Here is a 19,218-nt window from a genome sequence, read left to right as displayed (position 1 = left end):
CAATTTTTTTTTTTATAGAAATCAAAGTAATTTCTTAGTTTTAATACAAAATTCCGGATTTTTAAGCAACAAATTAACTGTAGATGATTGAATTTCCTATATATAATCTAAATCTAAGTAATATGACTAATTTTATTGATTGATCAAATAAAAAAGGATTATCGAAACTTTCAAGATTTAAGGACTAAAGGATGTATCTTTTTTGTATATTGCTTTCCATTTATTTATATTTATATAATTATTATATAATCTCTGGTATCATTTAATAGTAATATATATATATATATATTTGTATATAAGATTTCACTAACAGTTTACAATCCACGTCGTCTTAAAGAGTTAATTAAAGCTTCTCTGGAAAATAAAGTAAAGAAATTCATAAAACGTTGCACATCTTCACTAACAACTAAAATTTGTTCCCATCGGTGTTGCTCTTGCTACGATGCACAAAACAAACGAAATTAATTACAGAGGAAAAGAAAAAAAAAACACACAGTACTTCTGAAAATAGGAACGTAAGTTGAGTGAGAAACAAAGGATTTGTACTTAAGCTATCAACTAAAGATCGATTTACCCTAGATTTGTTCTTCTGTTTACTTAATTTTTGTTTTTTTTTTTAATTCTTCTTTTGTTTATTATTATAGCCAGCTATGTTTTCTCGTAAACTTAAATAAGAGTGAACGAAGCTAATCTTCGTTTATTTTATGTTTTAGTTTACTATTTTTAAGCCTCTAAACACATTATTTACAATTCCAACTATATTTATATATTAATTTTGTTTTCTATATAATACACACGTGGCTTGCTTTGCAAGTACATAAACATATGATCTAAAAAAAAATGTAATTAAAGTTGATGATGTGAATGGGTTAAGGTTCTTAGGCCTTTCTTCCAATAGAAATGATATGGATTAGTTCTCGCTGAGTAGAAGAGTGTTTTCGGTTAAATCGCGACTGCAAGTCTCTTCGACTGTAAGCGGAGGAGGTCCTTCGCTATCCGTGAAACAATCGCTTCTAGAATCAGGACATTCTACGATAGTTTTATCCGTTTTATCGTCGTGCGATTCGTCCTCTTCAGCCGCCGTCACTACGATCGAGTGTCCTCCCATGATGGGTGAAACAGGAACTGTAGGTGGCGTGATTTTCCCTGCTTTTCCCAGCAAGTAGTAGGTCATGAGTTGACCTTTACCCTTCACCGCGACCAGACCTCTCTGCTCGAACTGGTAACCGAAGCTCTGCAGGATTTGGCAGGTTTCCTCAGTGACCTTGCAATTTAACAATTGTTAATAACAATAAAGTTGATTGTAAGTTTTGCTGTTGATTACCTGAATGCAACCGACTTTTCCGGTGCTTTCCATTCTTGACGCAACGTTCACGGTGTTTCCCCAAATATCGTAGTGCGGTTTTCTCGCCCCAATCACTCCAGCCGTGATCGGGCCATGATTTATACCCAATTTCAGTACGAAATGATTGAAGCTCTGCTCGTTGATGCTCTGTAATGCATTCTTCAGCTCAAGAGCGAATTCTACCAGAAGAGCTAAATGTGCCCAACGCATAGTGATTGGATCATCCGACTGTAAAGAACAAAATCTATTACAAATTATGATAAAGCTAAACAATGATGTAATTATCATTTATTGACAAAGTAATTCGATAATATTGAAGCGTATGCAACCAATTACGCTTTGGTTTACGAAGAATTACCTGAGCGTAATTGGATTGAATTCGCACGAGGATAAATACAGAGTGAGTGAGTGTGTAAACCCTTCTCGAATTAACACGTAATTGGTATAGTTCCATTAAAACTGCACCGATCTTCATCATCGTGATGATCGGACAAAGTGCCTTGCAATTTGATCAAACGTTTAACCGTAATTGCATTTGCAAACTACGCGGCTTTCCAACTCTAATATTTACCCGGACTCTTCTCGTCGGATTTAGACCGCTCGCTGCCATATAAGTGGATCCGATCGTCTTGATTTTGATGATATCTTGAAACTGAGGCAATTCCAACAACTGTAAAATTCAATCATTAACATTTATTATAATTCACGCAATTTCTTATAATTACCGCATCGAAATCCGATATAACTTCGTTCAGGAATCTCAAACACTCCAATCCCTGATTATTCACAGTCTCCTCCGAGTAAAAATCTATAAAAAAAAAGTAATAATATTGAAATTAGTAATTTCTAAATATGTCATAAAAGAAACGTTACTATTTCATTTGTTAATAACTTTTAATAGAAATGATTTTCATAACATTTTTTAAACTTTTATAAAACTAGATTACTTATAATTTAATATTAATGAATAAAATTTCATTTGAGTTTAATAGAAACGAAATGGCGGTGATATAAAAACGTAACACTTTGAAATAAATATTTTTTTTTGATATTAAATAAAGTTGGCTTAAATTACCTGAAATTTAATAAAATAAATTGTAATAATAATTTGTTAATAACTTTTAATAGAAGTGATTTGAATTTCATTTTTTAAACGTTTCTAAAACTAGATTACTTATAATTTACGATTAATGAATCAAATTTCATTTGAGTTTAATGGAAACGAAATGGCGGTGATTTAAAAACGTAACGCTTCTTTTATGACGCTTTGAAATTAATATTTTTTTTTGATATTAAATAAAGTTGGCTTAAATTACCTGAAATTTAATAAAATAATTTGTAATAATAATTTGTTAATAACTTTTAATAGAAGTGATTTGCATTTCATTTTTTAAACGTTTCTAAAACTAGATTACTTATAATTTACGATTAATGAATCAAATTTCATTTGAGTTTAATAGAAACGAAATGGCGATGATATAAAAACGTAACGTTTCTTATATGACACTTTGAAATTAATTTTTTTTTTGATATTAAATAAAGTTGGCTTAAATTACCTGAAATTTAATAAAATAATTTGTAATAATAATTTGTTAATAACTTTTAATAGAAGTGATTTGCATTTCATTTTTTAAACGTTTCTAAAACTAGATTACTTATAATTTACGATTAATGAATCAAATTTCATTTGATTTTAATAGAAACGAAATGGCGATGATATAAAAACGTAACGCTTCTTTTATGACACTTTGAAATTAATATTTTTTTTTTGATATTAAATAAAGTTGGTTTAAATTACCTGAAATTTAATAAAATAATTTGTAATAATAATTTGTTAATAACTTTTAATAGAAGTGATTTGCATTTCATTTTTTAAACGTTTCTAAAACTAGATTACTTATAATTTATGATTAATGAATAAAATTTAATTTAGGTAAAATAGAAACGAAATGGCGGTGATTTAAAAACGTAACGCTTCTTTTATGACACTTTGAAATTAATATTTTTTTTTGATATTAAATAAAGTTGGTTTAAATTACCTGAAATTTAATAAAATAATTTGTAATAATAATTTGTTAATAACTTTTAATAGAAGTGATTTGCATTTCATTTTTTAAACGTTTCTAAAACTAGATTAATTATAATTTACGATTAATGAATCAAATTTCATTTGAGTTTAATAGAAACGAAATGGCGGTGATTTAAAAACGTAACGTTTGTTTTATGACACTTTGAAATTAATATATTTTTTTTGATATTAAATAAAGTTGGCTTAAATTACCTGAAATTTAATAAAATAATTTGTAATAATAATTTGTTAATAACTTTTAATAGAAGTGATTTGCATTTCATTTTTTAAACGTTTCTAAAACTAGATTACTTATAATTTACGATTAATGAATCAAATTTCATTTGAGTTTAATAGAAATGAAATGGCGATGATTTAAAAACGTAACGTTTCTTTTATGACACTTTGAAATTAATATTTTTTTTTGATATTAAATGAAGTTGGCTTAAATTACCTGAAATTTAATAAAATAATTTGTAATTTAAACTAGATTACTTATAATTTACGATTAATGAATAAAATTTCATTTGAGTTTAATAGAAACGAAATGGCGGTGATTTAAAAACGTAACGCTTCTTTTATGACGCTTTGAAATTATTTTTTTTTTTGATATTAAATAAAGTTGGTTTAAATTACCTGAAATTTAATAAAATAATTTGTAATAATAATTTGTTAATAACTTTTAATAGAAGTGATTTGCATTTCATTTTTTAAACGTTTCTGAAACTAGATTACTTATAATTTACGATTAATGAATCAAATTTCATTTGATTTTAATAGAAACGAAATGGCGGTGATTTAAAAACGTAACGCTTCTTTTATGACACTTTGAAATTAATTTTTTTTTTGATATTAAATATAGTTGGCTTAAATAACCTGAAATTTAATAAAATAATTTGTAGTAATAATTTGTTAATAACTTTTAATAGAAGTGATTTGCATTTCATTTTTTAAACGTTTCTAAAACTAGATTACTTATAATTTACGATTAATGAATCAAATTTCATTTGAGTCTAATAGAAACGAAATGGCGGCGATTTAAAAACGTAACGCTTCTTTTATGACACTTTGAAATTATTTATTTTTTTTTATATTAAATATAGTTGGCTTAAATTACCTGAAATTTAATAAAATAATTTGTAATAATAATTTGTTAATAACTTTGAATAGAAGTGATTTGCATTTCATTTTTTAAACGTTCCTAAAACTAGATTACTTATAATTTATGATTAATGAATCAAATTTCATTTGAGTTTAATAGAAACGAAATGGCGGTGATTTAAAAACGTAACGCTTCTTTTATGACACTTTGAAATTATTTGATATTAAATAATGTTGGCTTAAATTACCTGAAAAGTTGGGCATCGAAGCGAAAAGTACTCCGACTTCGGCGTAACTCTGAGAGTAGAGCTCATCGTGCTGCCTCTTCCTATTCCCAAGGAAGTGCTCGGCGACGTGAGGTGGAAGGATGTTGTAGACTAAAGCCTCGTTCCTCCTACGCATATCCGTGGCGCAAACTCTTTGCTCCTCGATCTCGTTCCTCCAGAGAAACAGGACTCTTGCAACTTGCTCCATCTGTTTGTAAAAATTATTCAAAAAAAAAAAGAAAACTAAAGATTTGTAAATAACAATAATTACGTGTCTTGCCAGGAAAGAAAGAGCGAAAGTAGCTGTTAGTAGTAGAATGGATAAAGTGTATTTCCCTTTGGTTAAACTGTAAAATGTAGTTTGTTAATTCATATTTTCAGTTGTAAATATGTTAAGGAAACCTGGAGAAGTGTTTTCGGGATTCTTCGCAGTCCAAGACAGGACCAAGCACTTGGATGTTGATGAAACAATGCACTAAAGTGATTAAAATCATCAAAGCTGATTTGTAGGTGTACGAAAGTGATGCTGGAAGAGCTGCAGTCACTAGGATAAGTACAGCGAAATAGCTGAAGTACGATGGATACATGCACGCTTGATTCGTCTCCTCCACCAAAGAGCAATTCCTCAAGTTTGGTGTGGAAGGAGTGCAGGCAAACTGTAATATTACGAAACGATAATAAACTTGATGATTTCACTTGATATTATTTAAGTTTTACTGTGTCTATGATGTTGACTGTTGCTAAAACGACTATGCAAGTTGTAGCCAATATCCTTCTCATCCACATGGACTTGTTGATGCATCGGCAACACTTCTTGAAGCACGAGAAAATCCTCTGGAAACGTTCACCAAATTATTTCGATAATTTTAATCGTAATTGCAATTTACCATTGGGACGATTTCTGAGAATGCGATCAAACTCATCGTCATCAGGATGATGTTGCCGCACGCGAATGTCATCAGGCTCAGTAGTTTCCTGCAACAGTTTCGTTTTAGGTAAAACCATCATTTCGTGAAGAAACGCACCGAGTTAACCTTGGAAGCACGAAGAAATGCGATATGCCGATTGTCAATCTCACAATTAAGAACATCAGAAGAGTTATACTGGAAACGCTCTCGATGTGATGCAGATAGGCCGTCTCCAGATCCTGATTCCTGAATGATAGTGTGCAGAAATTCGTGCTTTTGTGCAGTTCCCTATAAGAAACATAACAAAAATTGTAGATTCCACAAATTAGGTTTAAAATTATAGAAATTAAAATAGATTTGAAAAAAAGTTGATGAAAATTTCTTTTGGTTTTTACCTGTGTCCGTCGCGATTCACCAGTTCCTTCCTGAGTCTCATCTTGAAGTCTTCGGAATCCTGTCGGGATCTCATCGCGACCAATTGGTTTCCGTTTTGCTGAAACATTACGTGAACTCAATAATTGCATAAACTATAACATAATTACGAGTGTTTTAGTTGAAATTGCTGGGAAAAGTGATTATTTTAGGAATTGATTTGTCGGAAATGAAAGTAGCTGATGTTTCCTGCGCAGTTTTCGTAGTTGGCCGTGCAATAATTACGTATTTCAGCCGTTCTTTTTTTTTATTTTAAGCATTTGTTCTTCAGTATACAATTTTTCTTTAATATTTGCATTTTCAACTTTTGTTTGTTTCTGAAAATTTGTTGTCGTTTTCATTTTCAGCGTTCATTTCATTTCTGCTAAGATTTAGGAATGAATCGCAGATAGTTTTGGAATAATAATGTACAAGCGTATTTCAGCCATGTTTTTAAAGCGTTCTTCTTTTTTTTATTTTCAGCATTTGTTTTTCAGTATACAATTTTTCTTTAATATTTGCATTTTCAACTTTTATTTGTTTCTGAAAATTTGTTGTCGTTTCAATTTTCAGCGTTCATTTCATGTGTGTTAAGTTTTAGGAGTGAATCGCAGATAGCTGTGGAATAATAATAATGTACAAGCGTATTTCAGCCATGTTTTTGAAGCGTTCTTTTTTTTTATTTTCAGAATTTGTTTTTCAGTATACAATTTTTCTTTAATATTTGCATTTTCAACTTTTATTTGATTCTGAAAATTTGTTGTCGTTTTCATTTCCAGCGTTTATTTCATTTGTGTTAAGTTTTAGAAGTGAATCGCAGATAGCTGTGGAATAATAATGTACAAACGTATTTCAGCCATGTTTTTAAAGCGTTCTTCTTTTTTTTTTATTTTCAGCATTTGTTTTTCAGTATACAATTTTTCTTTAATATTTGCATTTTCAACTTTTATTTGTTTCTGAAAATTTTGTTGTCGTTTCAATTTTCAGCGTTCATTTCATGTGTGTTAAGTTTTAGGAGTGAATCGCAGATAGCTGTGGAATAATAATGTACAAGCGTATTTCAGTCATGTTTTTGAAGCGTTCTTTTTTTTTATTTTCAGCATTTGTTTTTCAGTATACAATTTTTCTTTAATATTTGCATTTTCAACTTTTATTTGATTCTGAAAATTTGTTGTCGTTTCAATTTTCAGCGTTCATTTCATGTGTGTTAAGTTTTATGAGTGAATCGCAGATAGCTGTGGAATAATAACATACAAGCGTATTTCAGCCATGTTTTTGAAGCTTTCTTTTTTATTTGAAGCATCATTTGTTTGTATCTGAAAATTTGTTTTTTTCTTTCTTTGTTGTCTCTCATACAGAACGCTCTAAAACAACGATCGTTTTTCGCCATTCATTCGATGAAAATGCATAGAATTTCATGAGTTTCGAGTGATTTATACACAGGACAAGAGGAGAATATATTTTTTTTGTGTGTTTTTTTTAATTGGTTTATTTACGATCTGCGTTCGCTGAAGTTCACCGCAGGGGTTTTTAACTGCTTGTCCCAGCGTTGCATTTCTGTTTTTATTTTGTTTTATTACGATCGCAGTTGTTGTACATCATCTGGGGGGAGAAAGAAAAACAAAAAGGAAAACATTTGATGAGCATCCCTCGGCTTCGGAATCCTTTCAGAAACTTTGCTTTCAAGGATAACAACATTTTTTTCTCTCTCTATTCCTGATGTAACGTCTCGTTGAATATTTCGTATATTATATGTTTGTAATTTTTACTTGTAAATTCTTAAATTATTGCATTTTTATACAATTTTACTTTTTTATAATTATTCTTCTTCTTATTTAAATTACAAGTGTAAATAAATGGTAAATATATACAATAACTAATTAATAAGTATGAACTAATTAATTTAGCTAATAAAAGCCTAACCTAACTTTAACCTCACTTATTGTAACCTAAAACAAGTTATCGAACAAATTATACTAACCTAACCTAAATTGATATAGGAAAACCACACGTATCCTAACCTAAAAATACTCAATTTTTAGCTAAAAATATCAACAAAATAAAAAAGCGAAACGTAAATTGACATAACATAACCTGATTTAATATAACCTAAAAATTCAATACGCAAGAGTTTGACAGAAACTAAATCTGATTAACATTTATATATTTAGCTGCAAATTTTTATGTAAAAAGAAAATGAAAAATTTTAAAGAACACTTTTACAACTCAATACATAATTCATATTAATTTACAATTTTACTAAATAATAAAAAGTACACTTCTTTCAGAGATCATTAAAACTTCATTATTTATCAATTTATTAGTTTCATGTGTAGTAAATGTGTACATTTACCAAACAAATAAAATTTAGTGAGACAAACACAAACATTAGCTTAAGTTTCTGTTTTCATTGAAACCTCTACATTATACCAAACCTATAATTTGGTATTTCCATTTTTATGACTTTTCTTCATCCATTCATCATAAAAAAAAACAACAAAACTATTCACTAAAGCACACATACTGATAATGAGTTAGACAAATGGATTGAACTACTTTTATCGCGACCATTGACTGCTTCCATTTCATCGATATAAAAAGAAGAAAATCGAAAACAAAAGTCATGCGAGTAGCACTTAGTATCCGTCTAAATGGCATCATTGATTTTCAGCTTCGCATTCATCCAATCTTTTCTTATAAACACGAACCCAAATCCAATTTAATGATACAATGCTTCCATTTTTTCTTCTCTTTCCTTAACGAGATTTTGCTCCCGAAATAAAGGTTTGATAAGGAGAAGTTACAGTTAATAAAAAAATAAAATAAAGAAGTTTAGTCTTTTATATATCGATTTTGGTTGTAACTGTGAATAATTCACTCACCGTTTCCTCGCATTTTCCCGCTGTTCCATCAGAAACTGAGTCGTTGATCACGCAGCTGTCTTCCTCGTGAAGGACTCCAGCTCCGTTCTGCACCTCCAGCTTCACATCCGATTGAAACTAATTTAAAAAAAATACAATTTGTTTGCTTTTTTTTTTAAGAAATACCCGGTTTTTTTCTTCTCTCTTACCGGTTTTAAGACGCTAACGATGAAATACGTCTTCAGGCCGGCAATTCTCAAGGATTCTTCTCGTTTTTCACCATAAGCCGGCTCCACTTCGAATTCTCCACTCAGGAACGAAAGAGTTGTAGCTGATATATGCACTCTCCTAACAATAAAAATAAAATTACTTTTTTCATATTTACTCTATTGATAGTGTTAATAAATTTCAGGAATTTCATTTTCAGGAATACATTCAAAGGATTCAATTTTAGAGAATCATTTGTAAAACAATTCAGATTTCAGGAAACTATTGCAAATCAATTCAACTTGCTAAAATTAGGAGTGAATTTGAAGGAATTAATTGTAAATCTTTATAACTTTTATGAATCACAAATGCAATTTTTAGAAATCAACTGTAAACTTGCTGAAATGAATTGTGAATAAATTGTAAATTTAGGAAACTTTCAGGAATTATATATAAATCAATGCAACTTTCAGCAATCGTCTGTAAATCAATACAGTTTACAGGAAGTATTTGTGAATTTATGAAACTTTGAAGAATTAAGGAATTAATGTAAATCTATTTAGGTTTCAGGAATTTATAGCAAATCAAATACAATTTACTGAAATTAAAGCAATTTTCAGAAATTAATTATGAATCTAGGTAATTTAAAGGAATTTAATGTAAATTTTTACAACTTTCAGGAATCAGTTGTGAATCCATGCACTTTTCAGGAATCAATTGTAAACTCTTACTGAAATCAATTGTAAATTAATGAAACTTTCAGGAATTATCTGTAAATCAATGTAATTTACAGGAATCAATTATGAATGAATGAAACTTTTAGGAATTAAGTGTAAATTGATGAATTTTTAAAAAATCAAATGTAAATCTATTTAGGTTTCAGGAATTTATAGCAAATCAAATACAATTTACTGAAATTAAGAGTGAATAAATTGTAAATTAATGCAATTTTCAGAAATTAATTATGAATCTAGGTAATTTAAAGGAATTGAGTGTAAATCTTTACAACTTTCAGGAATCAATTGTGAATCTATTCATTTTTTGGAATCGACTGTAAACTTACTGAAATCAATTGTAAATTAATTAAACTATCAGGAATTATCTGTATATCATTGCAATTTATAGGAATCAATTATGAATCAATGAAACTTTCTGGAATTAAGTATACATTGATGAAATTTAAAAAAATCAAATGTAATTCTATTTAGATTTCAGGAATTTATAGCAAATAAAATACAATTTACTGAAATTAATGCAATTTTCAGAAATTAATTATGAATATAAGTAATTTAAAGGAATTGAATGTAAATCTTTACAACTTTCAGGAATCAATTGTGAATCTATGCAATTTTCAGGAATCAATTGTAAATTTACTGAAATCAATTGTAAATTAATGAAACTTTCAGGAATTATCTGTAGATCAATGCAATTTACAGGAAACAATTAAACATTCAGAATGAATTTTCAAATCGTTGAAATTTTCAGGAATTAAATGTAAATTGATGCAATTTTAAATGAAAACATTTTTCAGGAAGCAAAATCAATCAAACTTTCAGAAATCAATTGTGAATGTTTTGTAAATTAGTGGAAATTTTAGGAACTGAAAATTAATACAAAATTTAGAAATCTCTTGCATTTTAGTGGAAATTTCAGAAACGAATGTAAATCGATGTACACTTTTAAATCAATCTCATAAATCAAATGAAAATTGATGCAATTTTAAAGAATCAACTGTAAATCAATACATTTTTCAGGAATCTATACAAATGAATTGTAAATTAGTGGAATTTTCAGGAAATTATGTAAATCAATGTAAAATTGTAAATCTATTCGAGTTTCATGAATCAATAATAAACTTATACAGGAATAATCAATAGAAACTCTCAATTATATTATTTGATGTTGCTAATCAGTTAATTAGCGTTTCAGTATAATATCGCATATTCAGTTATATCCGGGCATGTTTTGTTAATCAGCAAACGTGCATTGATGATGAGGAAAACCCGAGATTCCCGAGAAATTCGCACACGAACTGAATTAATTTCGTATTCCAATCTGGATTAGCTTAAATTCGTGCGGCGTTCGCTGCGGTGTTTACGTTTCGACAAAAATCCGTTACAAAAGCCGACGTGAAAACACTACAAAACCGGAAAATAAAATGAAAATGTCAACAATAATCCGAAAAAGTTAATTAACGTTAATTGAGTAAAAATATCCAGTGTTTTTTTATAGAAATAATTGCACTTATTAATGATCACATTATTGTTCGAAATTGCATTGATTTATTATTTCCTGAAAAATACATAGATTCACAATTGATTCCTGAAAGTTGTAAAGATTTACATTCAATTCGTTTAAATTACCTAAATTCATAATTATTTTCTGAAAATTGCAATAATTTACAATTTATTCACTCTTAATTTCAGTAAATTGTATTTCATTTGCTATAAATTCCTGAAACTTAAATAGATTTACATTTGAGTTTTTAAAATTTCATAAATTTACACTTAATTCCTAAAAGTTTCCTTGATTCATAATTGATTCCTATAAATTGCAATGATCTACATATAATTCCTGAAACTTTCATTAAGTTACAATTGATTTCAGTAAGTTTACAGTTGATTCCTGAAAAATGCATAGATTCACAATTGATTCTTGAAAGTTGTAAAGATTTACATTAAATTTCTTTAAATTACCTAGATTCATAATTATTTTCTGAAAATTGCATTCATTTACAATTTATTCACTCTTAATTTCAGTAAATTGTATTTGATTTGCTATAAATTCCTGAAACCTAAATAGATTTACATTTGAGCTTTTAAAATTTCATCAATTTACACTTAATTCCTAAAAGTTTAATTGATTCATAATTGATTCTTATAAATTGCATTGATCACAGATAATTCCTGAATATTTCATTAATTTACATTTGATTTCAGTAAGTTTTCATCAATTCATAATTAATTCCTGAAAATTTCATTGATTCATAATTGATTCCTGTAAATTACAATGATCTACAGATAATTCCTAAAACTTTCATTAAGTTACAATTGATTTCAGTAAGTTTACAGTTGATTCCTGAAAAATACATAGATTCACAATTGATTCCTCAAAGTTATTAAAATTTCAGTAATTACTTGTCATTTAAAGGGTCAAGTAAATTTACTTGTTAGAATACTTTAAACACATTTACACACTAAACTGTTACTTGATTCAAGTTATTTGTGGAATCACGTAACAAAATTTTCTACAACTTAATCATGATTTAAGATAATCTAACTTAATCTTCAATGAAAACTCTAATTTTCTTAAATTAATTGGATGACCTTCACATACAGTTTTTTCTTAATTATCGTGAAGGGTTGCAAAGAATGATTGTCTCGGTTATTTCGCTTTTATGTGGACATTAAGTTAAGAGGATGAAGAGAGAAAAAAATGGGTATTAGTTAACTATGATGGTGGTCATTTGTTTCCACCATATTAGCCGGTGTTACGTTTCATCGCTCATTTTTCCTTCGTCGAGTGGTTTTCGCTTCTCTTCACTTCCATCGTCAAACATAAAAATCCACATAACTATCATCCTCAACACTTCAGAAATGACGTGCTAAAGTTTTCCTACTTGAAGCTTATTTTCGTTTAATTTTTAAAAGCTCTGCACACTTATTATTGAGTAATCTTTATAAAAAAAAACTCTTTTATAAAAACCAACATTGATTTTTATATATCTTGAGGCTTGATTCAATCTAAATAAAATCAAATTGTGTTACGCTTATTTCAGACAGAAAATGCGTAAAAAAACGTGAATCTTCATGAGAAAATCAACTTAGTTTCTTTTCTTGATACGTTTTACTTCATTTTTTTACTTTCATGCACTTACATATTACATATATCTTTTTTTTTTCTGTCGTCTTTTCCTCTCTTCTCTCAACGTTTCTTGGGCGTAATTTAATTCGCGCTGTTTCCTCGCTCAGGACATTTTCGAAACAGAAATGTGCGAATGAATTATTCAAGACGTTACGTTTCATAAGAAAGATAAAGAACATTGCCTAATGAACTCCAACAAAACAAATAACATTTCAAATGCAATTACACATTGAAATTGCTTTATGATAATATAAGCACGTTTCCTTTTACGATTTTTCAATTTATTGATGAATTTATTTCAGTGAAATATTGCTAAATTTTCAAAGAATTATTTCAATAATTGTAGATTTTAGATAATCTGAAAATGTAATTTCTCAAAATTTTAAAGTTCAATTTTGAGAATGATTTGCTTTAAAAGTAATGGAAATATGAAGATCCTTATATGAGGAGTTTAACTACTATAGTTTTAGCTTTAATTATACTCTTTGATACTTATTATACTTGTATTAATTTCATAGATATTTGCTGAAAACGTAATTTCTCATAATTTTAAAGTTGAACTTTGACAATAATTTGCTGTAAAAATAATGGAATTACAAAGATCTTTATATAAGCAGTTTAATTACTATAGTTTTAGCTTTAATTATACTATTTGATAATATATATTTTTTGCTGAAAATTGAAAATGTAATTTCTCAAAATTTTATAGTTCAAATTTATCAACAAATTCATATCAAAACGATAAGAATCATAGACAATCTTCTATAATTGAAGTAATCAATAAAGATTTATCTGTATATCAATAATTATAGATTTTAGATAATCTGAAAATGTAATTTCTCGAAATTTTAAAGTTCAATTTTGAGAATAATTTTCTCTAAAAGTAATTGAAATACAAATATCCTTATATAAACAGTTTAACTACTATAGTTTCAGCTTTAATTATACTGTTTGATACTTATTATATTTGTACTAATTTCAAAGATATTTGCTGAAAACTGAAAATGTAATTTCTCATAATTTTAAAGTTCAACTTTGACAATATTTTACTCTAAAAGTAATGGAAATACAAAGATCTTTCTATAAGCAGTTTAACTACTATAGTTTTAACTTTAATTATACTATTTGGTATTTAATATTTTTTTACTAATTTTCTAGATATTTGCTGAAATTTAGAAATGAAATTTCTTAAATTTTCTCAATAAATTCCTATAAAAATAAGAGAAACATAAATATATCTCTATAATCAATTTAATTGTGATAGTTTTAGCTTTAATTATACTCTTTGATACTTATTATACTTGTACTAATTTTAGAGATATTTGCTGAAAACTGAAAATGTAATTTCTCAAAATTTTAAAGTTCAAATTTAACAACAAATTTATTTCAAAACGATAAGAATCATAGACAATCTTCTATAACTGAAATAATCAATATAGATTTATCTTTAATAAGAATATTTGCTAATTAATGTACTCTTATTAGTTCTCGAGTAATTAGGTAATAACTGAAGACAGTGCATTTCAATTATTACCATTACACTTCCTATTTAATAGACAATTTACATATAAATAAACATCCTTCACTCATCAAGCGAATGTATATAAAAAAACTCTATTTATTTATTAATAAAGCGGCACTAATATTCAATAAACCGTTGTTTATTGCACGATGCGAATGGCAATTCAATTTCCATTTGTATAATTGAATTTCAATAAACTATTTCAGAACCCAAATAAAATATAAACATTTTTTTAATCATTTTTAATGATATTTCAGCAAATAAACTGAAAAAAACTAATGCTCTCAATTTTTCAGTTGAGAACGTCTGACCTTTAACGCTTTTATATTTTTTGGAAAGGTCAACTTGAAAAGATAATAAATCATACTTAGTATATGTTTTTGTTATTCGTATTATTCAAATATCAGAATTATAATTCAGATTTATTACGAGAATATGGTAAATATACCTGAACGATCGGAAGATGCGACACGCTTTTGTTCTTTTTCTCTCTCTCTGTGATAAATACAAAGCCTCCCAAGGGCGCTTTTTACGTCCTCGCAAATCAAACACGAGAGATTACGTTTCGATTCTGGGCCGTAGAGAGCCACATAATAGGATCGGTGGATCGCGAGAACGTTAATATTTCAGGAGAAGAAAGCGTCGGAATGATGGAAGAAGAAAAAAAATATATAGACGAAACATCTATAAAATGGGAATCTGAAAGTTTTATGTTGTTATTTCTTGTTGTTTCCTTCAGTTCGGATTTGTTATTTTCTTGGAAATACCATGAATTGATCATATAACATAAGAGAAATATTGATTAATTATATTTTACTGAATTGCATGTTTTTATATGAATACTTTCTGTGACTTAATTATTAAATAATTTCTCTTGGACACACCACTCCTAAAATTGTAAAGTTCAAGTTTCGACAACGAATTCCTCTAAAACTAAAGGAACTACAAATATCCTTTTTCGACAGTAATAATGCCTATAGTTTTAGCTTTAATTAGAATATTTGTTAATTAGTTTATTGTCGTTAGTTGTGTTTGAATACTTGCTGTGACTTAATTATTAAATAATTTCTCTTTGACACAACACCTTCAAAAATTGTAAAGTTCAGGTTTAGACAACAAGCTTTAATATTTCAGGAGAAGAAATGATGGAAAAGGAAAAAATATATAGACGAAACATCTATAAAATGGGAATCTGAAAGTTTTATGTTGTTATTGCTTGTTGTTTCCTTTAGATCTTCAGTTGAGATTTGTTATTTTCTTAGAAATAACATGAATTGATCATATAACATAAGAGAAATATTGATTAATTTTATTTTACTGAATTGCATGTTTTTATGTGAATACTTTCTGTGACTTAATTATTAAATAATTTCTCTTGGACACAACACCTCCTAAAATTGTAAAGTTCAAGTTTCGACAACGAATTCCTCTAAAACTAAAGGAACTACAAATATCCTTTTTCGACAGTAATAATGACTATAGTTTTAGCTTTAATTAGAATATTTGTTAATTAGTCTATTGTTGTTAGTTGTGTTTGAATACTTGCTGTGACTTAATTATTAAGTAATTTCTCTTTGACACAACACCTCCAAAAATTGTAAAGTTCAAATTTAGACAACAAGCTTTAATATTTCAGGAGAAGAAATGATGGAAAAAGAAAAAATATATAGACGAAACATCTATAAAATAGGAATCTGAAAGTTTTATGTTGTTATTTCTTGTTGTTTCCTTTAGATCTTCAGTTGGGATTTGTTATTTTCATGGAAACACCATGAATTGATCATAACGTAAGAGAAATATTGATTAATTTTATTTTACTGAATTGCATGTTTTTATGTGAATACTTTCTGTGACCTAATTATTAAATAATTTCTCTTGGACACAACACGTCCTAAAATTGTAAAGTTCCAGTTTCGACAACGAATTCCTCTAAAACTAAAGGAACTACAAATATCCTTTTTCGACAATAATAATGACTATAGTTTTAGCTTTAATCAGAATATTTGTTAATTAGTCTATTGTTGTTAGTTCTCGAGTAATTAGTCAATAACTGAAGACAAAGCATTTCGATTATTACCATCACACCTCTCCCGCTCCATCCACACACCATCAATTTCGGCTCAAACATTCATGAGCATCCGAGTATGCCCAAGCCCAAGAAATTAGTAGTTAGCGAGCGTCGTTAAGTGCGCGATCGCAGGTGTGTGAGGTAAGTGCAAGTTAGTTTAATTACCCGGCTAATCCGCTGCTCTCCATTTTGTTGGCCAGCTCCACGTCCTTCGAGTAGACGTCGAATTGCCACTGCCTCTGGCCCAAAACTCCGGCGAGAACCGCCCCCGTATGGATTCCCACCCTCATATCGACTGGGGAATTCGTCGTCTGCTGCACATATCTGAAATAATTCAAATTTACAGCAAACATTACCAATTGGAATCCAATTAAACGCATTTCATTATGGGGGAACAATAACGATGAATAAGCTAGAAGAATGGTTAAATGATTCAGTTGTAAGTCCTCCGGAGACGTACTAAACCACGTATATATTCCAGTGCAAAAGCAAATACACCACGGCGTTTACATAAACCCAAAGCAATTGCTGTGTGCATATTGGAATACACAATTCCATATTTGTTTTTCGCTATGTATTTCAGTTTAGGAAGCTAGAGATTTCATATATTTACTTTATTTTCATCTGGAGATATTCAATGTTTCAAGTTCAAATTTTACACTCATTTTTTCTTTCAAAATGTAAACAACACATCTCCTCTTTTATAACCTATTTATTACCTATATTTTTAGCTTTAATTAGAATATTTAGGCATTAATATACAGTTATTAGTTCTAGAGATATTTGCTAAAATGTTAATTATGAAATTTTACGTTTTTCAAGTACAAATTTGTCAATTAATTTCTCTTAAAAATATAATCATCATGAAAAATCTTTTAAAACTTAATTAGACTATTTAGTCATTAACATATTGTTAGTTGTTCTTAAGATATTAACCAAAATGTAAAATCACAATTTTTTGCCTATATATTTTCTGAATTTTTATAGCACAAATTTGTCAATTAATTTCTCTCAAAATCTAATCATCTTATAAAATCTTCCACAAAATATTTATTACTTATACTTTTAGCTTTAATTAGACTGATTATTCTTTAATATACTATAATTAGTTCTAAAGATATTTGATAATAAATAAAGACACAATTTTTGTCAAGGACTAAAGTTAATCTAATAAATTGCTTATCTTATTTAACGTTGAAGATTGATATACCGTAATTCCCAAAATTATTACAATTATTCTATTATTATAATTAAAATACTAAAGAAATTATACTAAATTAAAGTTAATAACAAAAAAAAATGATTAAAATTGCTGCAAATTGTAAGCAGTTAATAATAATTATGTAACTGGAACAGCTGCGACGTTTCTTTTGTTGCCATTTATAATTTTTATTTCTCTCTTTTATTAGAACGAATGGTTTAAAGATTGAAAGAAATAGAGGAAAATGAAACAGGGCAGAATATGACAAAAAAAATGAGAATGGAATGACAATTACTTCCGTCGTTTCCGTGGATTCATTTCGAATTAGCATTCTATATAACAGCGCTCGCTCCAGTAATTCATTCCAGCCGTCGACATTTCATTCCGTCCGAGTCCGCAGATGTCGGTCGATTTTTGTAGAAAAAAAAGTCTCTCGGATTTAAGCGCGAAAAAATTAACGAAGGATTTGTGCAAAACGCAGATGCAGGGAAATAAACGTACGTAGTTAAGAGAAAGACAAATTTTAATGCAAACTAATTGTTTGCTTAAATGTTTTAAATCTAGATTATTGTATAATGAAAATATGTTTCTTAAAGACTAATTAAGTGAAGTGAAATCCTTACTTTCATTGACTCAAATTAAATTTAATATATTGTTAACTTTTATTCACGTGAAAAACAAATTTAAGATTTGCACAAATGTAATTATTAATTTCCAGAATGTATTTTTTCAAAACATTTTCATGATTTAATTTGTAAGGTAAAAATGCGTCGAATGTTACAATTTGCACGAATATAGTTTAGTTATTTTCAAAATTCTACCTAAATTTATGTAAATTTTTCATAAATCCATATGAAATTGGTTGTAAAAATCGAATCTGCACTTTGATTTTGATGTGGACAAATAGAAAATTGAATTGAAAAACACTGATTGTTAAACTTTAATTAATGTTGTTTATGAATCCCCATTAATTATCTCAACTTCATAATGAGTTAATTAATTTCTGTTTTGTTTTGAGTTGTGTGTTTGTGTGTGCATGTGTACGTATTTGATGTTCGATTTCTGCGAATTCATTGATTTTCATGCGAAAACTGGGTGAAAAAAAGCGTGGACAAAGTATGAGGGAGGCTGTGATTATCGACGATGTGTGTCGGTTTATTTAGCGGACCGCGATTGGATTACGCGAGGCTTAATTGATCGATTGTAAACAATTGACATACGAATTACTGCCAGCTATGATTTTCCCAGAATATGCTTGTTCTGCTTTAATTTTGTGCAAATTTCAGTTGAAATGTGTAAATAAATGTTTTGTATTTACAACAGTTTGTGCACATTTCTATAGAAAACTTTCGAAAATTTTACTTTACCAACACGTATTACAGCCAAACGGCTAAAA

General features: G+C 28.3%; 1 protein-coding gene across 1 annotated transcript; it reads right to left on the bottom strand.

Annotated features, from left to right (window-relative positions):
* Positions 1 to 256: 256 nt before the first annotated feature.
* On the bottom strand, positions 257 to 16,945 carry LOC108557954 (adenylate cyclase type 3; the record flags this gene model as incomplete). The annotated part of the gene is made up of 14 exons (XM_017914704.1): positions 257 to 1,264; positions 1,325 to 1,573; positions 1,917 to 2,015; positions 2,071 to 2,153; positions 4,763 to 4,988; positions 5,052 to 5,127; positions 5,183 to 5,436; positions 5,498 to 5,614; positions 5,668 to 5,755; positions 5,806 to 5,976; positions 6,084 to 6,181; positions 8,982 to 9,098; positions 9,170 to 9,308; positions 16,787 to 16,945. Coding segments are annotated over 14 exons (2,230 nt in total), but the record flags the coding sequence as incomplete, so codon positions are not given.
* Between the last annotated feature and the right edge of the window lie 2,273 nt (positions 16,946 to 19,218).

The sequence above is a fragment of the Nicrophorus vespilloides genome, unplaced genomic scaffold (assembly GCF_001412225.1).
Source record: "Nicrophorus vespilloides isolate i.1.1-1 unplaced genomic scaffold, Nicve_v1.0, whole genome shotgun sequence".
NCBI lineage: Eukaryota > Metazoa > Arthropoda > Insecta > Coleoptera > Silphidae > Nicrophorus > Nicrophorus vespilloides.
Note: the sequence above shows the minus strand (reverse complement) of the source record. Positions and strands in the feature narration are given on the sequence as shown.